Raw genomic sequence first — 18,030 nt, 5'->3', positions numbered from 1 at the left:
CACATCACATGTAGGGAAGGAAGGCAGGATGATATAGCCTAGTCCCTAGCAGTTCGAAAGCAAGAAATTGCAAGTAGATAAATAGGTACCACTTAGGTGGGAAGGTAACAGCGTTCCGTGCGCCTTGGTGTTTAGTCATGCCGGCCACATGACCACGGAAACATCTTCGGACAGCGCTGGCTCTTTGGCTTTGAAACGGAGATGAGCACCGCAACCCTAGAGTCGGATTCGACTGGCTTTCAAGCAAGGGAACCTTTACCTTTACCTTTTACATCATATCTCACAAGCTAAGCTGGGTCAGTGCTTGGAGGGGAGACCTCCAAAGAAGAGTCTGCAGAGGAAGGAAATGGCAAACCACCTCTGCTTCTCACTTGCCTTGAATGCCCCTCCTGGGGTCACTATAAGTTGGCTGCGACTTGACCGCATTTTACACACACAGATACGTGTGCGAACTCAAACTGCTAGAACTACCAATCGGCCAGTGGTGGCTGGCAAGGAATGCACTGCTTGTTTACACAGGAAAAGTTCAACTTTCCTCTGCTCCCAAAAAAGGAGACCAATGCAACTGGTTCTTTCTGGATGGAACAGTATCATACTGGCCTTTTGTTTTTCCATGGGCAATTAGTTACTTTGGCGCATAACCATTAATCTGCTGACAATGTCTAACGCTGTCAAATAAATCGGCAGGCTCGGAAAGGCTTAGAGTTAAAGCACATCCAAATTGCTCTGAAGTTAGTGTCATAAAGCGGGTTCCAAGCAATAAACATGCAAGGGTCTCCGGACATGTACTAAAAGCGAGGACGGGAAATGCCACCAATTGCTATCTGGAGGCTTGTGGTTTGTTAAGGAGAAAGTGGGCCGCAGTCATGTTATTGTGGTTGCTCAAAGGCTCATTCACCACCAGCAGCATTTTCCTTCCTTGCGGGGATTAATGGATAATAGCAATCCATGGGGCTTTTGTGTGGATGAAAGCACAAAGGACCGCAAAGTGCTCTGTGAATACGGTCGTCTACATGATTCACGGTAATGATGAGAGCGGAGAGTATCTCCTAAATTCTTGCACAGACAGTTTCAGAGATGTAGACATGATATTGTATTCTTGTTTTGGGATGGGGGAATAAACTACCATTATTGAAGGGGGGCGGTTTCAGTAGTTTTGCTGGTAAAATTTGTATGACCCTTCCTATCGCATCAAGAAGTGCACCCAGCATAGTTCAGTACTTTTTAAAATGTGGCTGTCATGGCCAATGATTGGATAGCACCTATGATAACACTGACAACAATAGGTGAAGGTAAAGGTTTCCCTTGCTTGAAAGCCAGTCAAATCCAACTCTAGGGGGCGGTGCTCATCTCCATTTCCAAGCTGAAGAGCCAGCATTGTCCGAAGACTTCACTGTGGTCATGTGGCCAGTTGAGGCTACATGACTAAATGCCGTGGCACACGGAACGCTGTTACCTTCCCACTGAAGCGGTATCTATTTATCTACTTGCAATTTCTTGCTTTCAAACTGCTAGGTTGGCAAGAGCTGGGGCCAGAGACGGGAGCTCGCTCCGTCATGCAGCACTCAGGTCTCGAACTGCTGAGCTACAGATCTTCCAGTCTGCAGCTCAACGTCTTAACCTCTGAGCCACTGCAGTCCTACTGACAACAATACCCACTCATATATATATTCCCTCTAAGCTGTGGAGTCCTGTGAGCAAAAATTCTACTTTGTGAGCTACTGGCATTAAAGTTGTGAGCAAGTGATTTGGCTACTGCATAAATTAGTTTGCTCTGGAGCCATCCTTCCTAAGACAAAAATGTGTGAGCCAGAGGCTAAAAAACTCAGCTTAGAGGGAACACTGAATTCAGGGGTAGAAACTGGTACATGCATCCGTACCTCCCTGCCTCTCCTTCCTACACCATTTACACTTCCATAGATGAGATGATACTGGTGAAGTTGTATTTTCCCAGCACGTCGGGCTTTGTATTACTTCTGGCTCCCTCAGAGGGTTGCACCAGGTGATGGGGGGGGGGTCGTCTCAGGGTTCTTGATGACATAAGGGGCGTTAGAAGGGAAGCACAGGGTGTCAGGGGACCAGGGGTCAGCAACCTTTTATAATTACAGAGCCAACATTCAGAGCCAATTAAACTGATAATTAAAGAGGCAATTAAAAGAGTCAACATTCAGAGCAAGAGATCAACAAAGAGCCGGTAGAAGAGAGCCCATTCATATAACTGAGAATATAAACTTAATATTAATGAAAATTGACATGTTGGTTAATCAGTCCATAACCTTTCCATAGGCTGGACACTGGGAGCAGAGAGTCTTTTATTTAGGAAGGGGCACCTATGAGGTCTCGCAATAAATACACACAGCAGCGCCCTGCACAATTCTTTTAATACACCGACATAAAATTTATGCATGGTCATATGGCACTTGATTATTGGCAGCTCTTCATTGCAGTCATTTCCCTTTCTGTCAAGCACCTCTGAGAAGCCCTTCAGGCCCATAAAGTTCTTTAATGGTTCCCTTGCTTGAAAGCCAGTCGAGTCCGACTCTAGGGTTGCGGTGCTCATCTCCGTTTCAAAGCTGAAGAGCCAGCGCTGTCCGAAGACGTCTCCGTGGTCATGTGGCCGGCATGACTAAACACCAAGGTGCACAGAACGCTGTTACCTTCCCACCGAAGTGGTCCCTACTTATCTACTTGCAATTTCTTGCTTTCGAACTGCTAGGTTCTTTACAATACCCATTATTCTAGCATTGCATGTCCTCCAACATACCTTAACTTAAAGTTTTAAAAACAAGGGTAAGAATGGTGGGTAGTAGCTTCTTACTGTGGTGTGGAGGATGAGGAGGGCAGGTACCATCTTCTGCCTCCCCACAGTGTGGGGGGGGGGAGCAGGAGGGTTGGCTCCATTTTCCCATCTCCTGTGTCATGGCAGGGAACAGGAGGGTGATGAGCGCCACTTCCTACCTCTGCAGCACAGAGGGGCCAGCCAAAATCCTTGGGCCGGCCCTGCCTGGGTCAGTGTTTCTGCCCACCAGTAGCATGTCTGTCTCGTTGAGAGTAAGCTTCAGTTTATTAGATGTCATCAGGGCTATTTTTGGGCAGGAACGCACAGGAACGGAGTTCCGGCTGGCTCCCGAGTTGGCCACACCCAGCAGGAACTCATTAGCATAATAGGACACACCCAACAGCAGAAACTCATTAGGATTGGCTACACTAGGGGTGTGCGGCCTAACATGCAAAGAAGTTCCTGCTACAAAAAAAGCTCTGGGTTTTGACAACAAACAAGATAAACAGAATAAGAATCAAAAGGTGGGTGTGGCTGGATGCCCACATTTATGGTAACATGGGCGGCCTAATATGCTAATGAGTGGTGCTGTCAGAGGTGTGGCCTAATATGCTAATGCGTTTCTGCTGTTGGGTGTGGCCTATTATGCTAATGAGTTCCTACTGAGCTTTTTCTACAAAAAATGCCCTGGATGTCATCCAGTTACAGCTGCTGGCCAATCATTTCTTTTTTAATTGTGGCAAACCGTTGCTTGATATTGCAGGACGGTTGGTATGTGCCCCTAAGCCTGGAGAAGGTGACATTTGGTTTATGTTTAGTAGGATTTCCGGCTCCGGGTTTGGAAATTCCTGGAGATTTGGCAGACTGAAGGCAGGGTTTGGGGAGGGGAGGGACTTCAGCGGAGTATAATGCCATGGAGTCCACTTTCCAAAGCAGCCATTTCTTTTGCCATAGGGTCTGGCTCCCTCAAAGGAATGTCACATCAAGCCAGTGAGTTAGGAAATACATGAAGGTTTTGGGGGTGGAGCCTGAGGAGGGCAGGGTTTGGGGAGGGGGGGAACTTCAAGGGGTCATAAGGCCAGAGAGTCCACTTTCCAAAGCAACCATTTTCTCCAAAGGAACTGATCTCAGTCGCCTGCAGATCACTTGAAATCCCGGGAGATCTCCAGCCATCACCTGGAAGTTGGCAACCCTATAATCATCAGTAACGCTGATGGTAGAAGATGGCCTCTTGAAACTTAGGAAACTCTGTGTCTTTGAATGAGATACCAGTAGAGTTTGAAGAAGGGGACATCCCTCTTGCAGAGCTGTAAGGGGGGGGGGTGGACGTCAGCAATTCTTTAATTTTGAATTTGGAAAAACAGTCAGATTTAAGGTGGAGCACTCTGAACTCTGCTAGTCTTGCACTGGAGATTTAACACATGGTAGCAGATTGGCTCCTGCCTAGGAGAGTCTGTTTGCATCCGTTTTTGCTCTCCTTGCACGCTACACAGACTTCCGAAGTCTTGAGTGTGTTCATAAGCCAACTGAACCTAATCATGCTATCTGGGTAACTTCTCACTGCTTGGGACGTGGGGGGCACGTAATAGGGTTGCCAAGTCGACTCACCCCTCGGAGTGGGGGAGCCTTGCCGGCGTCCGGGAGGTCTTGATGGGCGCGTGCGGAAGTGATGTGCGGAAGTGATGTGCGACGTTGTCACCGGAAGTGATGTGTGACGTTGCTGACGTTGGGGGCGTGGCCGAGCTCGTCGAGGGGAAAACCATATGGTTTCCCGCCCAACGAGCTCAGCCACGCCCCCAATGTCAGCAACGTGGCTGCGTCACCTCTGGTGATGCAGCTTCGGGGGCGGGGTTCCCCCCGGGGCCCGATTCCGCCGCGGTGGAAATCGGGCCTCCGAAGCGGGGATTCCCCGCCCCCCGGCCCCATTTGGCAACCCTAGCACGTAACTGTATTCTACCATTGGACTTGTGGGGATCGATTGCTAAAAACCCAGAGGCATTCAGGTGTTTTGGAGTCCTCAAACAAACTTCCTCCCCTCCCAGTTTATGATAAATGTGTGCAAGCCAGCCATCTGCTTGAACATTTGGCGTTTATGTGCTTGCCATTCGAAGGGTTCCCCCAATGCCTGGGCAAGATTGGAAGCCCTTTGGGGCATTTTGCGCATCATTGTGTCTAGAGGCTCGAGGAGGGATGAAATGATGGCCTTTCAATTTTCCATTTTGGGGGAAATGTCAGCGGTTCCATTTCTCTTGGATTAGAAAGGAGAGTCACAAATTAGCTGGAAAAATCTCCAGACCCTTCAGGGTTCTTTTCTCTGCGGTCTTTCAATCCCCTCCCTCTCCTGGCACTCCGCAGCAAACAGTGGGACTATTGTTAATAGATCCTTCATCCATCATCCCCGTAATGAAAATAATTACCTGCAAATCACGAAGGGTCTCTCATTGCTTTGTTCGGAGGTTACAATCCCTGATACGCTTTAATAATAATTTTTGGTGATGAGCATGTTAAAGAAAGTAATTAAATGCCTCAGCCATCCTCTCTCTCTCTCCCTCTCTCTCTCTTCATAAAATAGCAGGATTTAATTGAGGCCAGCTGAAAGTTAGTGGAAATAAATCGCAGTTGATAAAGTGGAGGTTTTAATTTAACTTTAGGTAAGTAACTGTAATTGCCCATGTGTTTGGCTCACAAAGGACCAAGGGGGAGATGAGCATAGCTCATTTATATAATGTGATTTAGGGATGAGCAAAGTGGCTTTGCTGAAAATAAGGAAGCCTCCTTGTGTTTGTATAGACCAGCCTCCTTCTGTGGGTGTCATCAGATAACCTTGCTTTAACTCCTGGCTTCCAGTGTCAAAACATTGATCCCTCAGTGGAGATAAAGGCAACGATTGCTGATTGTGTCTTTAAAAGGGGGAGATGGGAGTCTAGAACCCAACAAGACAATCCAAAACTCTCCCCCAGCAATCTAGAACCCAGTCAGAACAGTCAGCCACTCCAAGCTTTCTGTCCAGAAGATCACTCCTGAGTCATCATCCCTCCTGAGATTACACTGTATATGAAGTCCAGAACTGAATGGGCATTAGAATGCATGTGTCTTTCAGGCTCAAAAGATATACACTACATCGACGGTGCTACATCGGTCACTAAAAATCTATATATCTAATTCCGAAGTTGCCCCCTGGTGTGCGGATACTTATTTCCGCACATCGGGGGGACCTGGAGGGGAGGGAGAGTTTTGTGCACATGTGGGGCGGTCCCCAGGTGTGCACAAAAATCAGAAACCCTGTAAAAAATATCAGGGGATGTTTAAATCCCCCCGAAACTGACAGAGCGTCCCCTGCGCATGCGCAGGGAATGCTCTGCAGCCGGCCTCCCACTACCGCCGCCGCCGTGGAGGGGGGGGAAGAGAGCAGCGAGGGCCGAGCGGCCCTCACTTAGGTGACGGAATGGGGGGGAAGAGTAGAGAGGGCCGAGAGGAAAGCTGCTCGGCCCTCGCTTCGGTGCCGGGATGGGGGGGGGAGAGAGCAGCGAGAAGTCAGGGGGGAAGGCAATGGGGGGGAGATCAAGGGGGGGTGGAGGAGACGGAGGGAACCGGCGGGATGGGGGGGGACTTACCTCCTCCTTGGCCCTCTCCGCGCGTCCCTTCCCTCCTCCTGCTCCTTCCTCCTCTGCCCCCCCCCCCCGCGAGTATCGCGGGTCCTCCCCTTGTGTACCATAATGCAGAAATCGTTATGAGGTTTTTACTCTATTGGGTTAACAGGATGAATTTCTAGCAGGATCTCTTAGGAAATGCTGCTCACAGTCCCCTGGCCTGACTAGTATTAAACCACTCTGAGAACAATAAGTTTGTCAGTGACTATTAGACATGACAAGTCCTGACCTGGATGGCCCAGGTTGGCCTGATCTCATCAGATCTCAGAAGCTAAGCAGCATTGGCCCCGGTTAGTATTTGGATGCGAGATCACCAACAAGGTCCAGGGCTGCTAGACCGAGGCAGGCAGTGGCAAACCACCTCTGAATGTCTCTTGCCTTGAAAACTCTATGGGGTCGCCATAAGTCAGCTGTGACTTTCCACCACCATTAGGCATGATGGGGGGGGGGATCACACTCCAGGGTTCAACAAAACCCAGATGCCAAGGCACCATGGCGCCTAGAAATTTCATTGTACCACCTAGTATTTTATTTTATTGTAACTGCTTCTTGGTGTTTCACAGTAGTAGAGCAAAGCTTATTGAGGTGAGGGATAGAGGGTAGTTTTTTTGTTGTGATGACCACTAGGGTTACCTAATATTTATTTATACACATAGTGATGTTTTTGTTATAACTATTGCAAAAGGCAACAAACTGTGAAGAGTTAAGGATTAGGTTTTGTGGTAGCAATAATGAGAAAATATCATCTATATATCTAGTTCCCAACATGCTTCCTCCGTGCGGATATCTAAATCCGCACATCGGGGGCACTTGGGGGGAAGGGAGATTTTCCTGCACATTTGGGGCAATCCCCAGATGTGCAGAAAAATCTGAAAACTTGGGAAAAATATGCAGGGGATATTTAAATCCCCCCCCCAAAGTAAAAGAGCGTTCCCTGCGCAGAACGCTCTGGGGACTCTGTGGCGGGCTGGCAGCTGGAAGTCGCTCAGGCCTCACCACGGGAGCGGGGGGGAGAGAAGAAATCGGTGGTGGCGGCGGCAGAGGAGGAGATCACTGGAGTTGGGGGGGAGGAGATTGGCGGTGGAGATCAGTGGAGCTGGGGGGGATGAGGAGATTGGTGTCCTCGCTGTTGGAGCCGGGGGGGGGGATTGGCAATGGCAGAGGAGGAGGAGATCACCAACTGGAAGCCACTCAGGCCTCGCCGCCGGAGCTGGGGGGGGAGTTTACCTGTGGCCGCTTCCTCCTCAGCCCTGAGGTTCTCCTGCTTCCGGGAGCCAGGGGGGATTCTCCCCCCCCAGCTAGTATCACCGGTCCCTCTTCTTGTTAAATATATAAAAACCCTGAAGGCTGAAAAATAAGTCTGGCTCCTTAATTTTGGAGGTTGGCTCCTAAAGCGGAGGAAAATTTGCCAAGGCTTGCCATGCTCAGAAGCTTTACCCACCTTTGCTGGGGGGAAATGACAGGGGAAGGCATCTTTATTTATCATTACATCTATCATGAGTCATGCCAATCACGAAAACGGCCCAGTAAGGCCACCAGGAGACAAATTATGAGTCTGGGAGGACTCCCCGATATGCAGAAAATATAACACTGCAAATTAATCAAAAGGAAAAAAGAACCAAAGAATGAGAACTGAGCATGCTCCCGGAGGTGTAGAATGCTGAAAGCATCCGAGAATTGGGTAAGGGGGCGGTGAGAGGAAAGGAGCATGCCTGAGTCACTGGTCTTTGAGGGAATGTGTTTCCAAATCGCTCTGCCTGCCCATCATTCCTCAGGCCCCCAGCTTGTGCTTTCCTACTTAAGAGCATCTCGCTTGCCCTGGCTGGAGGCAGAGAAGACCGGACTGAACATCCCAGTCAAGTAAAAGTAGAGTTGCCAGATTCCAGGTGGTAGCTGGAGATCTCCCGCTATTACAACTGATCTCCAGGTGACAGGGATCAGTTCACCTGGAGAAAATGTCTGCTTTGGAAGGTGGACTCTGTGGCATTATACCCAGTTGAAGTCCCTCCCTTCCCCCAACCCTGCCCTCCTCAAGCTCCACCCCCAAAATCTCCAGGTATTTCCCAACCCGGAGCCGACAGCCCTAAGTGAGAGAGCTCTTTTGCTCTTATGTAGCGAATTCACTGCAACCTGTTTGGCAAACCTTGTCGAGCATCTCTGGGAGGAAGAGTAGTCCTTAAGCTGCGAAGGGAGCCTTGGCTCCGTGCAGGAAGCAGCATGCAAATGTAACCTTCTGAAATGGCACGTAATTAAAAACACCTCCACCTGTATTATTAAAATAGGATATGAAAGCAAACAGAAGTGTTCACAGCCTATATAAAAAAGAACTCGGGAGCATGTTTGCAAAAGGATTGACGGGTATACATAGTAAACCCTGGGGTCACCGCCGGAGTCTGCTTGGTGGCTGGAGGTGGTCAGATTTCAGTGGCCCAGATTTATATTCCTGCCGGATGGCATTTTGGACTTGGAGAATCATATTGATTTTTCCGTTGGTACCCAGAGCCTCTGCCCTTCCGAAGAGCTAATGCCCCTAGCAACACCCAAATAGCCTGTCTACGAGTCGTTCTCTAGAGCACACAATGCATTTATTTATCCTTACAAGTGGAGACCTGCAGAAACTTCATGGAAAAGCTTTATCCTAAATTGGCCAGAAGCAGAGCAGGAAGGGATAAATGTCAAGCCTCTGGACATAAAGAAATTGTGCTGTGATGAAGTAAAAAAAGAAATCCAATTCTGCAGTTATCAAGTCAAAATACAAGAGTCCCCGTGGGACAGAAGTTAAACAGTGAGATCTGCCTGTATTCTAAGGGAGATGCGCTATGCTTCCATGTTGCAGTGCTGTGGTTCTTTTAACTGTGTATTCAATGGCTGGATCTCAAGGGAACCACTGAGGGTGTCTGTAGAGAGTTTTGAGCGAGTGAAAGCATGATTCCAGACAACCCCAGTGTGATATTGTTAAAATAGCACTCTATGCTAGTGCTGTGTTGTTTTAAAATCTTTTCTTTTTTTTTGGTAGTCTGGTGGTGGAAAGTGCCATCAAGTCACAGCTGACTTATGGCGACCTCATAGGGTTTTCAAGGCAAGAGACGTTCAGAAGTGGTTTGCCATGGCCTGCCTCTACCTCACAACCTTAGTATTCCTTGGTGGCCTCCCATCCAAATACTACCCTGGGCCAACCCTGCTAAGCTTCCAAGATCTGATGAGACTAGGATTGCCTGAGCTATCCAGGTCAGGGCTTTTGTAGTCTGCAGCCAATCGAATTCTTACTTAATGAATCCCTTTCCAGTTTATTTGTGTATCGATCTTGTTCTAGTGGGAGAAAGGAGCTTATTATGACAGAAGGCACCCCTGCCCAGTCCCAGAGAGCACCAACCCAGTTGCTAGGCATTCCCTTTATGTATTCATCCTTTTAAAGCTGTGGTGAAAATGATATACTTTTTCTGTTTGTCTGGGCTTTTCCGGACTGGGATCAGAAAAAACCTTCTCCATTCACCTTTGTGTGTGTGTCTTATTTATTTATTTCATTAGGCTTCTATACCACCCTCCCCGCAAGTTTGTGTGTGTGTGTATATATATATTTTAAAAACTTGCAGGGAGGGTATCTTATTTTGTGTATAGTCTTATTTTGTTTATAGTCTGCCTTTCTTGCTGAGACTCAAGGTAGATTAGACCATTAATAAGAACAATATAATTTATGCCAACAATGAATAAAACAGGATTACCACCAAATTAAAACAGTGCACTAAAAATAAAACATGTAAGACTTTCTGTCCATGTGTTTTAAAAGCATATTTCTGTGCATGCTTCTGTGTATGCCATCTTTCTCCCCAGTGGGGACCCAAAGCAGTTATTTTGTTCTCCTCTCCTCCACTTTATCCTCACAACAACCCTGTGAGGTAGGTTAGGCTGAGAGTGTGTGACTGGCCCAATGCTACCCAGTGTGCTTCCTTAGCAGAGTAGGGATTTTGAACTTGGGTCTCCCAGATCCTAGTCTGATACTCTAGCCCAGAGGTCCCCAGTGTGGTACCTGTGGGCATTATGGTGCCCTCTGACACCTCATCTGGGACCTACCAAAGTGTTTTCAGAAAGTGGGTGGAGCCAGGTGGCACAGCACAGCTTCTGATAGGTCATTGGACATCTGATTGGCTGTTAGTGTTTTCAGAAAGTGGGTGGAGCCAGGTAGGGCTGTTGTCCAGCACAGCTTCTGATAGGCCATTGGACATCTGATTGGCTGTGCAGATTAAAACAATGTTGCTTCGGCAGCAGCTGCCACCAGTGTTGGCTTCATTCTCTCAGTCCTCTTTTCCAGTGTATTTTCAAAATTGCCCCTCTTCTCCCCTGCTCTTGGACTTCTTCTCCCACGGCAGCCATTTTGTGGTTGTGCTCCCCACAGTGTGTCAGAATTCCGACGATACGCACATGCTCTGCTCTGTCCATTAGGCCACTCGGTTTGTGTGCCTTATTCTACTTTGCTTTACCCTAATCTACTAACACTGTGAAATTGACATTGCTCTCTCCCTCCCCTTTACTGGGGCTTGGTGAAGCCTCCTGAAATTGACAGTCAGTTTCACCAGACTTCTGGGAGGCCAGGAGCTGGCTGTTTTTTGGCTTCTGGTTTCAGAGGGTGCATAATTGCTAATGTAGCAAGAGAAGCAGTCACTAACAATTTCACCTGCTTCTCTTATGCCCCGAGTGGGAGAGACAGTATTGCTACAGTCAGTTCATAGCTGAAAGGATTGCCTTGCAAATGTGGTGGAAGTTTAAAATGTTGTGATAAATTGGCACTAGAAGGGGAAGCAGGATCACAACAGGAAAAATGCAGGAATATAATGGCTTGAATCATTGTTTGGATACTTCAGAAATAAATGAGTAAGGTAATAAATGTGTAAGGTAATGTGCCAGCAGTAAAGAAAATGTCTTGTGTGGAAGCACCTTGATGTTATTGTCATATTATTCTTCCTCATAATATTATTATTCTTCAGTAATATCACACACACATATCAAACATCATTATTCAACCCTGTGTGGTGGTACTGATTTTATCTTTCATCACTTAGCTTTTTATCTATTGTCCATGGTGATGTTTGCATTTTATTATTAAAAATGCTATTCAGAGTTGTTGTTTAGCTTCCAAAGCTACATTTTCCCCATGATCCCTCCCCCCCAGCTGCAGTTTCCCCCTTCAAAATATAACGTACCTATCTCTAATTAACATTCTGTAAAGTTATTTCCTGTATGAATCCAATGAACAGTTCCTCTTATTACCCCCATTATTTTTTTTAAAAAAAGTATAATTTCTACCTGATTTGTTCACTGATTTCATAATGTTTCAGAATGTTTGTTGTGCACACATACACAGAGTGTCTGAAGCCACCTTATGCATCAGAACATTCATACATTTAACACAGTGTTGTGTACTCTGGCTGTACCCTGGCTGTGAGCCAGTTTGGTGTAGTGGTTAAGTGCGCAGACTCTAATCTGGGAGAACTGGGTTTGACTCCCCACTCCTCCACTTGCACCTGCTGGATGGGGGAGCCATAGTTCTGTCAGAGCTGTTCTTGAAAAAGAGCAGTTTCTGTCAGAGCTCTCTCAGCCCCACCTACCTCACAGGGTGTCTGTTGTGGGGAGGGGAAGGGAAAGGAGTTTGTAAGCCACTCTGAGACTACTTTGGATAGTGAAGGGTGGAGTATAAATCCAATCTCCTCCTCCTCCTCCTCCTCCTCCTCTTCTTCTGTCTGTGGCTCTCTGGGGTCTTGGGATGAGGGAGGTCTTTTCCAACACCCTTTGCTTGAGATGCTTTAACTGGAGACACCCAAGGTTGAACCTGGGATCTTCAGAATGCAAGCCCAGTGCTCTGTCACTAAAGTGCAGGCCTTCCTCAGAGTCATTGGCACTTGTTAAGCAAGAACTTTTGTGGTGGATAGGGCTGAGTTTCTCTCCTTGGTCATTAATCACTTCTCCTTTGATTTCTATCCTGCAGATACACTCTCAGTACCTCGCTGGTCCCCGCAAATTCCTCGACGAGATCTTGGAAACTCAATTAAACATAGGTAAAATGGTGAATAACCAGTCTGGTGTTTGTTTTTTAATCTTCTTGTGAAGCCTTTAGCTCAGGGGAAAGTCCTGTAACACCACTTTTTTGCTTGCTGAGGTTGGGGGGAATCACATGTTCCCTGGGATAGACATAGGTTTCCCCAAGAGGCCGAACAGTGACCCCACCCCCCACCCCCAAGACTTTTTCAACTTAGGAAAACGGCAGAGGGGAGAAAACACTGAAGCCTCTTCTCTACATGGTCCTGATGCTAGTCAGGCACCACACACACAGGAGTTGCGGAGAACTCACAACTCACATGTGATTGCGTTGCACTGAACAAGCTAGGAACTCCAGACCCATTCTATGTGCTTTACAGATGGCCCATCAGAAGCCCTCACTAAAACATACTGAATTGACACCAAAGGAAAAGGTGGTTAATTATTGGAGTCTGCAGTCCGGAGAAAAACTTTGAACTGTGTCAAAGAATACGAACGGGAGGGAGACGTTGAGAGCGGGAGAATTGACTCGATGTGCTCTTGGGATGTTCTATTAGGACATTCGGCCGAAAAGTAAGCAGGCTGCAAGAGACTGGGGGATGTGGATGCCGGTCACCTGCGGTCATGCTAAGAGGTCTTAATCAGCGGCAGAGCGTGTGTGGAGGTGGGATGAACCATATATGACAGCAGGACATCCATTAATGGATCTCTCACATTTTTATAAGTTAATAGCCATGGTGTGTGTGTGATTTCGATTGCAGCCATAGCGCTGGAGGAGGGTCACTTTATGGGACCTGCATGTTTCCCCCCCAGCTGGGCAAATAGCTCCAGGGTATGCATGTGTGTGGGTGGGCGATTTAAATTGGGGAAAACAACATTTATTTAAGCAGGCTATTTCTGTGCCAGTGCTTCAAAACAATCTGCTTGAGCCTGGACCCGTTCCTTAGCGTCGTGGGTCCCCGATTTGCATTGCCTTCCGTCCACTCGTCTTCTTTATCAGTCCCTCTGGCAGCAAAGCCTCCTTCCACAAGAACCAAATTGGTCTAGGGGCTTTCTAGTGACATCCCTTCAGTCGAGGGGAGAATAGTTCCTCTTCTCCTAAAACACTCACGCACTCATGCAGCATAGTCAGGGGCAGTGTTCCCCCTAAGCTGAGTTAGTGTGAGCTAGCTCACAGTTTTTTAGCCTCTAGCTCACACGTTTTTGTCTTAGCCCGGGAAGGATGGCTCCAGAGCAAACTAATTTATGCAGTAGCCAAATCGCTCACTCACAACTTTAATGCCAGTAGCTCACAAAGTAGAATTTTTGCTCACAAGCCTCCACAGCTTAGAGGGAACATTGCTAGTGACATCCCTTCAGTCGAGGGGAGAATAGTTCCTCTTCTCCTAAAACACTCACACACTCATGCAGCATAGTCAGGGAAAAGAAGTTTGGTGGGAAATATTTCTCCGGAGTCTGCCTGGGTGCTGTAATTTACTGCAGTCAAGTCTCTAACCCAGCACCGCTGATTGCTGATAAGCAGAGGAGTATCTGTGTGTGCGTGCGTGTGCGTTTGTATGCGCAGGTGCATGTGTTCGCAACCTCCTCCGGCTTCAGATTTGAAAGAGCCCCTTATAACACTTTCGATTCCGATGTCACTTCAGATAAGGCTCCAGCTGCTGTTGATAAAAAACTGCTGCTGTGTTATCGGTGACCCACTGACCTTAAATCAGTTTCGTGCAAGCAGCCTTCCTCCTGTCTCTGCTCTCACATATTCCTTGGAAGGAATGGGAACAGGGAGGATTTCTGGGCGGAAGAGCTGACACGCAGGCAGCTGGAGCCAAAGGCGGCTCTTGACTCTCTTTTGAGAATGGTCCGGACTGCTTAGCTGAAGGAGCCTTTGTCTGTGGCAAAAGCTTCTGCAGCTGCGGGACTCAACTCACTCGGGTCTGCACTTGCAGCACAGGCTGCTGGCCAAATGAGTGTACGTGTTGCACGTCAGCACTGGCTGCCTCTGTGTATCCAGAAACTATTCAGAGTGGTGGTTCTTACCCTTACGGCCCTAAATGGTCTTGGGCCAGGTCATGAAGGAACACCTCCACCCACTCTGTGCAGTTCACCAGTCCTCTGCTGAAGGACTGTTCTCCATGACCCTGCTTGCAGAGTTGAGGTGGGTGGTGACCGGAGACTGGGCTTTTCAGTGGTGGCACCTTGCCTGTGGAATGCCCTTCCCCTGGATACTCACCTGATACCTACATACTTTCTTTTAGATGCCAGCCCCCCCCAAAAAAAAGTTTACACAGGCTTTTAACCGAGGGCTTTTTATCTCTCTGTGTTGACTTATAGTCAGGGGTCATTTCGTAGAAAAAGAGCTAGGGGAACTCATTAGCATAACTCATTATGCCAGCCCCCCCAAAAAAAAAAAGTTTACACAGGCTTTTAACCGAGGGCTTTTTATCTCTCTGTGTTGACTTATAGTCTACTTCTGTCCTGATGGCTGTTTTTACTCTATATCATTTCAGGCTACTTGATGTGTTTTTATGTCCTTCCTTGGCTTAGTTCTGTGTCTAATTTTTTTCTGTAATGCTTTTTTTTTTTTTTTAAGCTGTAAGCTGCCTCAAGCTTGTCTCTGGGGAGGCAGCATTAAAAATTTCTAAATAAACAAACAAGTGCACCGTGCAAACATGGAACATGTAGAGTTTGGGGATGGATGGAACGACCTGTTCCGCTCTGAAAAGGATTTAGCAGATTTTTTGAAATGTTTCCTCTTTATTTGTGTTTGCCTGGACTCCTGCAGCCGTGGGGAAAAGGCGCTCCAAACTGAATGACAGCAGCTGAACATTGGGAGGAATATAGAAAACACACACACACACACACACACACTGATGCATTACTACTTTTTTCTCTGCATGGGGAAACAATGCCCAATATATGTATATTTTCCCCCGTAGAAGGACAAGGAGTTGGAACTCAGCATTTGATAAGGAAAACTGTTTAGGGTGACTGGTTAAGCATCCCTTCTTTCTGATACTTTGGCAAATTCTACAATGATGGAAAAAAGAAAAGCTTTCAGAGGAGACTCCTCCCTACATCTCTAGATCACCGTCTAGTTTGTCCCTGATTCTCTTGTTGCTACTCCTTTGCGAGGCTGGCTGCATTTGGAAAGAACACCACTTTTCGATTTATTGATCACTTTTCCCCACACACCTATGGGCTCAGAGCTTCATCCCACTAGGGATGACTGTTTTGATATGGAAGAAGGACCTATGTGCATGTTCTTTGTTACTGGCCCATGTATTCATTTTTTATTCTCTGGCCTGGAAAGTGAGGAATACGCCAAAAGGCATTGAGGGGGTCCATTGCAGATTCAGAGGACTTCTCATGCAAAATATCCAGGGAAACCCTGATAGAAAAAGTCCTGTGACCCATAGCCTCTGGTAAGGTTGAAAAATAGGAGGAAATATACCATGTTCAGGGATTAATGGAACAGAACAAGCTATCAATTGAAACAACCAAAAAAGCCCCTTCATACTTTCTCACTGCAAGTTGGTACTTTGTTCCTTGTGCATATAAACTTCCAAACTATGAGAGATAAGAACTTTTTAAGGGTCACCTTTTTCCCCTTTCCTAATTCCCAGTGCTCTTTTAGCCATTTTGGTGTATTGCATATGCTCAGAATTCCCGCTCAAGTCAGACAACATCTGGAAGGAATCTGCATAATGGGCTTGTTCTGGCTACTAAACTGGCATCATTAAGAAATTCCGATGCTCCTGGAGACCCGGGAAGGAGGGCTGGGGAGCAGAGACCAATCAGATTCACTAAAGAACAAATGCTCGTTCTTTCAGGGAAGGGCTTTTGCTTAACAGAGGTCAATCTCTTTCTGTCTCTCTTGCTGCAGGTTTTCCACCAAGTACTGGATGTCTCAGACATGCACCGTCTGTGGGAAAGGGATGTTGTTTGGGCTGAAATGTAAAAACTGCAAGTAGGTCTTTTATTTCTATCACTTTTGCATTCCCCTAATTGAAGCAAACAGCAGCAGTTGACCTTATAGCTTTCCTTGGTCTGGCACATCTGGTCTTCATCTTTAACTGGCTTCTCTTGATGATTCTAAAGGCCCATTGCAGCTGAGGAGCATAACTGTGTTGGATGGTGTTTTACTTCCGGTTTTTTTTTTTTAAAAAAGGATTTATGCAGGGTCAGCCCACTCCTTGAGCCGATGTGTCATTCTGTAAATACAGAGTCAGACAGATTTAGACAGAATCAGATGTGTTGTGTACGGGGTGTCACAAAGAAAAAAAGTTTAGTGAGCTAAATTCTAATCCCTTCCACAGAGGTAAATCCTGGCCTTCATTTGAGTTAAGCATCAGGGCTTTTTTTTGTAGAAAAAGCCCAGCAGGAACTCATTAGCATAATAGGCCACACCCAACAGCAGAAACTCATTAGCATATTAGACCACACCTCCATGCCTTCCCTTGGCTTGCCCGGGCGCCCCACGGCTGTGAGGAGCCCGGGTAAACCAGCCCTTGGAGGGGAGGGGAGGCAGTTTAAACTGCCTTCCTTGGCTTGGGTGTAGTGGGTGTGGCCAACTCTGAAGCCAGCCGGAACTCCGTTCCTGTGCGTTCCTGTCCAAAAATAGCCCGTTTAAGCATGATGTAGCTCTTGTGCTTATTTTCAGTGTCAAGGACTCACCCTTTGAGGATGTTCGGAGCACACCTGTGAGAGCATTGTGATGGGAGGATTAGCAAAAGGGTGGATCCCAGTTCAGAAACCTGGCTCCCAGTAAGAGTCAAGACCAAACCTTATCCAAAGTTTGGCCAAGTTCATATTGAGTTTTGTGCTATGGAGCCATGGCCTATGATCACTTTTTTAAAAAATATATTAAACTAAATGTTATTTTAACACAACTTATTTATTTGTTTGGTAAATCTCTACGGCACCAGAAAGCAGGGGCCTGGAGACCAAGCCCTATGAGGAAAGGCTGAGGGACTTGGGAATGTTCAGTCTGGAGAAGAGGAGGTTGAGGGGAGACATGATTGTTCTCTTGAAGTATTCGAAGGGCTGTCACTTAGAGGAGGGCAGAGAGCTGTTCCTTTTGGCAGCAGAGGAGAGGACTCACAATAATGGGTTTAAATTAAGGGTTGGGAAAGTACCAGCTAGATATTAGGAAAAACGTATACAGTAAGAGTTGTGAAACAGTGGAATCAGCTGCCTAGGGAGGTGGTGAGCTCCTTCTCACTGGCAGTCTTTAAAACAGTGGCTGGATGAAACTTTTGAGGGTTCTTTAGGCTGATTCACTTGAGCAGGGTGCCGGACTAGATGGTCTGTATTGCCCCTTCCAACTCTATGATACGATTCTGCCATCTCTCCCCACTTCTCCAGCAAACTTGGTCATGAATGAGAGAACAGGCAGTGGGAGGGCTTACTGGTGACCAGAGAGCTGCCAAGTATGCTCAAGAGCACCATTCCCTGTGCCTGCCAGCCACTCCCATTGAATCAGGAGAGGAAGTTTCAGAAATTTCACACATCCACCCAGCCCATGTTCGTTTAAATGTGGTACATGCTGCTTTTCCATCTCATTCTGCATGTGTGTGG

General features: G+C 47.1%; 1 protein-coding gene across 1 annotated transcript in view; it reads left to right on the top strand.

The window, feature by feature from the left end:
• KSR2 (kinase suppressor of ras 2) overlaps nucleotides 1-18,030 on the top strand; it is a 237,542-nt gene that overhangs the window by 109,599 nt on the left and 109,913 nt on the right. The window contains 2 exon segments of the mRNA XM_015413417.1: nucleotides 12,410-12,479; nucleotides 16,337-16,420. Coding sequence (XP_015268903.1) covers nucleotides 12,410-12,479; nucleotides 16,337-16,420 — 154 coding nt within the window.

The sequence above is a fragment of the Gekko japonicus genome, unplaced genomic scaffold (genome assembly GCF_001447785.1).
Source record: "Gekko japonicus isolate JY-2015 unplaced genomic scaffold, Gekko_japonicus_V1.1 scaffold85, whole genome shotgun sequence".
Lineage (NCBI taxonomy): Eukaryota > Metazoa > Chordata > Lepidosauria > Squamata > Gekkonidae > Gekko > Gekko japonicus.
Note: the sequence above shows the minus strand (reverse complement) of the source record. Positions and strands in the feature narration are given on the sequence as shown.